The following is a 5,628-nucleotide window of genomic DNA, read 5'->3' on the forward strand; positions in this document are numbered from 1 at the left end:
CGTTTAATTTCAGAATTTAATGAAGAAAAGAAGAGGAGAGTTAAAAAATATAAGTTTTTTGAAATGCAGATCTGCAGCGAAGGGCTTCGAACTGAGGACACAGGAAACATGTGAGCCCCTCTCTGTCTGGGTTGGGAGTGTTAGCGGGGCCCACGGAGCCGTTAGCCGTCTCTAGCTCGTCGCCGTCGCTTTTAACTCGGAGAATGATATCACACTCCGTGTTTCGTCACCCATAAGTTTGCTACAGCGTCTTCTTTTCAACCACACCTCCCTGCTTATTGGCTATTGACCAACACACCCTGCCTCGTTCACTCGATGTTAAATGAACGCATCTTCAGTGGCGGTGCCGCCATTAAAATGTAAATCAGAAATAATAGTTCGACCGACTTTCTGGATCATGATAGAAATTGATTCTTAAAATGAATTTTAAAGAAGAAAAAAGGAAGGAGATCACGGGAATGAATCGTATGGGCAAGGCCGCGTGGGAAAAGGCAGAAATCCCGTGTGGCCCTAATGAACTTCCCCACCTCCCGCCCTATATACGCAGGAAACTGCCGCCATGAAGTCAACCAGAGGAGGTGGAGAAGCAGAGGGAGAGAAGATGAGTACGGTTGAGTCGTCTGCTCAGGGTCAGAAGCAAAGCCCTCCGCCCCGGGATGCGAGGGAGGAAATGGAGCGGGTGTTCAGGCGGTTCGACACGGACGGCGACGGGAAGATATCGGTGTCGGAGCTCGGCGAGCTCCTCCGGGCCTTCGGCTCCGCCGTCTCGGAGGACGAGGCGGCCCGGATGATGCGCGACGTCGACGTCAACGGCGACGGCTTCATCGACATGGACGAGTTCGCGCAGATCAACGGAGCCGGCGGGGAGACGGGGGCGGCCGGCGGAGGCTGCGAGGAGCAGGGCCTGAGGGAGGCGTTCGCGATCTACGATCTGGACAAGGACGGGCGCATCTCCGCGAAGGAGCTCCACCGAGTCCTCGGCCGTATGGGCGAGAAGTGCTCCGTCAAGGAGTGTTGCCGGATGATCAGCTCCATCGACGCCGACGGCGACGGCCACGTCAACTTCGATGAGTTCAAACGGATGATGAGCCCGTCGTCCGCGCCTTCTCCTTCCCCGCGCTCACCGACCTCCGCTGCTCGGGCAACCACCGGTGGCCAGAGAAAATGAAAATCCGGGATCCCTTTCCTGAAGATGCTGGCTATGCACACTAATCTCTCCGTAACTAGGGCTCTAAAAGATGTTCTTAGGGTGACTGATCGTTTGTTTTCCCTTTGTTAATCTGGTTTCCAAGAAGGTTTGTACTTCCATGAATATAATCTCTTCGTTTCATGCGGTCGTTCCCGTCACTCTCAGCGCTTCCCCCTTTTTATTTTCTTCTTCCATCCTTTTTCCTGTGACTTGGTTAGCGTGCACCTGACACGAAATGCACAATAGATATTGTTCTCCCCAACTTCCAGAAACTTAATTTTTCTCCTGAGCATGGATTGATGGTGATATCTATGTCACAGAGCTTATCGTTCCCAATTTCGAAGCTATTTTTCTCTGGTGCGATGCTGCTGCTACCGATTCAATGTGGCTGAAAGACTGCAAGAAGCGATTAATGGTTCGCGTGTTCCCAGGAACCAATTTCAGCTTTTTGTAGGAAGAAACAAGAAAGAAAGCCACATCAGAAGTGCCCGCCAAAGAAAATAAATTTCAAATATTGTTGATGGAATTCCGATGCGTTAAGCGAATAGTGGACAAGAATTCCACATTTGCTTGTGGACTCTAAAATTTGATGAGCATCCGAATCTGAATACATGTATGTGCCAAGTGCAAAGAGTGGACAAGAATCCAATATTTTCTTTTTCATTTGATTTAACCTGTGGCCCCACTGGAAAGCAAACAAGATGTTCTTTCCTTGCGATTAAACGGGTCTCCAGAGGAAGGACGAAAAGTCCAATGCCTTGAGAGGCTGGGCCGATGGTTAGCGTGCGGGCGTCATGTGGATGGAAAATGACGCTTTTATCTGCATCACCCAATAATTGGCCCTTTTGTTGATACGGTACAAGGTTGGTATGGGTTTAACTTTTTTTTTTTTTTTTTTTTTGTCTTTAAATTCATTTAAATTTTTTTATTATTCTTGAATTCAAGAAACGAAAAAGAAGAAGAAACGCACATGCTAAAAAGGAAATTTTGAAACGTAGATCATTAGCTCGGATTCTAAATGGAGAAATGATCAATTTGATATCTAAATTTATAAAACAACAATAAAGTTTACATTTTATAGTCTAGATAAGCTTAAGGTTTTGTTTGATGACATGGAAGAATTTAACGTGGTAAATTTATCATGAAAAAGAATGCTATAAAAAAATACATGACGAAATTTTACCTTTTTTTAAGACATTGATTGATTGCATAAAAGTTTTTTACAAGGTAAAATTAACAGTATTTGGTGCACATGGTAGTTTTTTATAAGATAAAATTAACTGTGTTTGGTGCACATGGTAAAAAATATAAGAAACTTTTTTTTCGATCGTTAATAGTTGTTTTTTTGTTCTCTCGTCTTTTTCATGTAAGCTACTAACTTTTCATGTTAAGAAGCAGTAATATGCTATCACTTGATACAACTGTTCTAGGAAGGAAGATGACCTCTCATTGGTAATAATGTTTGAATAGCAACTTAGAATGACCTGTCTTAACTCTTAAACAAACCTTATTGAAATGAGAAATTAAGTGAAAAAGGGAAAAGAATATGTTACAGTAATGAGAAATTAAGTGAAAAAGGGAAAAGAATTGGATGTGAAAAAAGAAATGAGCGATAAACAGAGATTCTGAGTTGGAACTAGTTATGACAGATCTATACAAGATGACAAAGAAAATCGACGTTGCAACAGACACAACCTATACTTTTAACATAGAAGTTCTTCATTCAATTTGATTTGGACTCTTATGAACACACATATACACCAAAATGAATTACATTTTGCATGCATTTAAATAAAAAAATTCTTTCAACTTACAATTGATACTAAGGTTTAATGCCTTTTACCACTGTTATTTTCCTTTCTCATTCACCTTGAGCAATCAGCAGTCCCCCAATTTCACAAAACGCACTCAACAAGTGCCCCAATCAGCAATCAACACTTTTATCATTGTAACTTGTAAGTTTGTAACTCAGTTATGTTTTTTTAAAAAATGGGAAAGAAGGGTTTCGATCAACTTCTTTCCCTTTCCATTTCACACAAAACAAAAGGGAGGCACTCAGAAGACAACTCTCTCTAGCCGACTACTCTATCTCCGGCAGCGAAAACTTCACCTCCGGTGGCAAAAGATTTTTGTCCGTCTCTGGCGATGAGAGCTTCATCTCTGCGGCAAGAGCTTCATGTACATCTCACGCCCCTGCCCAGCCATGTCCACCCCTTCCTAGCTGCGAGAGCTCCATCTCCGGCAGCGGGACATTACGCCCCTCTCTGCCCTGTTCGCCCTTCCCTTCCGCGAAGAGTCCCACGCTGGTTTCACATTCTTTCGGACTCAAGTGAGCAAAACCCCTGACAGACAGACCTGTGCAGTGAAATTTCACCCAATCGTATGAGTTTTTTTAGTGAAATTTCACGGCGTTTGATTCGTCGTAAGGTGTAGGGGTGAAAATTCACCAGCCCGCACAGTTTTCAACCACAGGGCCTAAGGCAAAAGTAATTTTCTTTCCACCTTCGAAAGGGTATCCAGCTTTATTGTGTGAACTTTGGATGAACAATATGTCAACAACTCATTGTCCCAAACAATTCATTGTCCCAAAAGACTTCTCATTCCCCCTTGTTTTTGAGGTCCTGAACTGCCTCAAAACATTCTTTCATCTATAAAACTTGCAGAAAAAAGCTCCAAAACAAAACAAAAACTGGAAAAGTGATTGATAAAAAGAAGAATATCAGGATAAAGCCCCATTAAATGTTTAAAAGAAAGTCAATACTTTCTATGACATCAAGATTGATATGGTTAGGAAGTCTATCATAACATTCATTTGGTTTCCATATGGAGGTAACCCCACGCGCTATGGAAGAAGCAGTCGTGAGACCTTATTAAATATTTGAAGACTCTTCTCATGTGACTTGTCATGCATCTTTATGTCATCGTGGTTTCAGTTGTCAATTGTCAGCGGCAACAGTTGGTCATTGTTGTTTAATGAGTACGTCCCAAAGGCAAGAGTATTTTGTAAAATTGCTTCATGAAGCAAGCAAATTCACAGAATGATAATAAATGGTGTCAATAGAAGCCTTCTTGATTTTGTTAATTTTCTTATGTAATGGAAGTTGGTATTCAAAAAAAGTAAAAGTTGGTTGTGATTCGATCCGCGTATAGAATACTGAAAGATCAACCGATGCGGTGAAGATTTGCTTGGGACGGGAGGAGACAGGCCACGAGGAAGGACGCGCTTTGCCGGCACGGGCTCGGTTCAATGTTTTCCGGCAGCGTACAGGAAGCATATGCGCCTGCAAGCACCCTGCTAGCCAACACGGACCCACCCCCACGCGCCTACGAGCCCACCACGAACCAGCCCGGAAGGCACCGCCTCCGCGGTCCTCTCCAACCGCCTAACCGACATCCGGTATCCAGCCAAACATCATAAATCCAATCCACCGTCCGATCACGTACGGATCGCCACTTGTCATTCTCCTGACGCGGCTAAGTTACTATAAAATGGGAGGCTACCGATGCTTTCCCTCTCCTAAACCGGTAAACGTAGGAAGGAAGGAATTCGCACAATGAAGATGAATTGCTTCAATCCCAACTACAAGAAAAAATCCCCCAGGCGAAACCCTACCCCCGCAACCGATTGCAGCAATCTTTCCCGCTCGCCGGAACAGTCGTCTTCCAACTCCGGCGCCAAGTGCTCGGCGGCCCCGCCCGCGGCCGCTTCCTCGCTCTCCATCCAGGATTCCGGCGACCTGCGCCAGGTGTTCGAGAAGTTCGACGCGAACGGCGACGGGCGGATCTCCACCGACGAGCTAGAGTCGATGCTTCGGTGCCTCGGGTTCGCCGGGTCCAGGGAGGAGGTGGAGGCGATGATGCGGGAGGCGGACACCGACGGCGACGGTTTCGTGAACCTCGACGAGTTCTTGCATATGAACACGCAGGAGACGGACGCGTCCAAGTGCATGGAGGATCTGAGGAATGCGTTCACGATCTTCGATCGGGACAAGAACGGCCTGATCTCCGCGGACGAGCTGCATCAGGTGCTCAGGAGCCTGGGGGACAGCGCGACCCTGAGCGCCTGCAAGGACATGATCCGCGGCGTCGATCAGAACGGCGACGGCCAGGTCAATTTCGAGGAGTTCATGATGATGATGACGAAATCCCCCAGATGATCCAGAGAAATCTGTCGCATTGGCTTTCGTATTGATTTCCGCCCCTTTCTACCGAAATTCCGTTCGTCTCCTCTCTGAAACATTTCCTTTTAAGTTTCTTCCACGATTGCCTGTGTAAATAGCTATAATCGGCGCGATTTGTTATAGGTTGAAAATCCAATAAAGGTGATTTGTTTTTCTGCTGATCAATATTTTCTGTCTATACCAATCGTTCATGGTTCCGTTCCGCCTGTAATGGACTCGCCCAAACGGGCCACCTATTGTTCTCTTGTTTTCCTGTGC

The 5,628-nt window shown here is 45.5% G+C and overlaps 2 protein-coding genes across 2 annotated transcripts; both read left to right on the plus strand.

The window, feature by feature from the left end:
* The first annotated feature begins 486 nt into the window (after positions 1-486).
* LOC116262578 (probable calcium-binding protein CML18) lies at positions 487-1,330 on the plus strand. Its single transcript, XM_031642058.2, has one exon. The coding sequence runs from the start codon at positions 560-562 to the stop codon at positions 1,166-1,168; it is 609 nt and encodes a 202-aa protein (XP_031497918.1). The 5' UTR covers positions 487-559; the 3' UTR covers positions 1,169-1,330.
* Positions 1,331-4,691: 3,361 nt separating this feature from the next.
* LOC116262752 (polcalcin Cup a 4-like) lies at positions 4,692-5,535 on the plus strand. Its single transcript, XM_031642242.2, has one exon. The coding sequence runs from the start codon at positions 4,744-4,746 to the stop codon at positions 5,344-5,346; it is 603 nt and encodes a 200-aa protein (XP_031498102.1). The 5' UTR covers positions 4,692-4,743; the 3' UTR covers positions 5,347-5,535.
* The last annotated feature ends 93 nt before the right edge of the window (positions 5,536-5,628 follow it).

This window comes from Nymphaea colorata, chromosome 10 (assembly GCF_008831285.2).
Source record: "Nymphaea colorata isolate Beijing-Zhang1983 chromosome 10, ASM883128v2, whole genome shotgun sequence".
NCBI lineage: Eukaryota > Viridiplantae > Streptophyta > Magnoliopsida > Nymphaeales > Nymphaeaceae > Nymphaea > Nymphaea colorata.

Bases quoted from the DNA above. Each gene is read 5' to 3' on its own strand.
- LOC116262752 (XM_031642242.2), top strand. From the start codon at position 4,744: ATGAAGATGAATTGCTTCAATCCCAACTACAAGAAAAAATCCCCCAGG.
- LOC116262578 (XM_031642058.2), top strand. From the start codon at position 560: ATGAAGTCAACCAGAGGAGGTGGAGAAGCAGAGGGAGAGAAGATGAGT.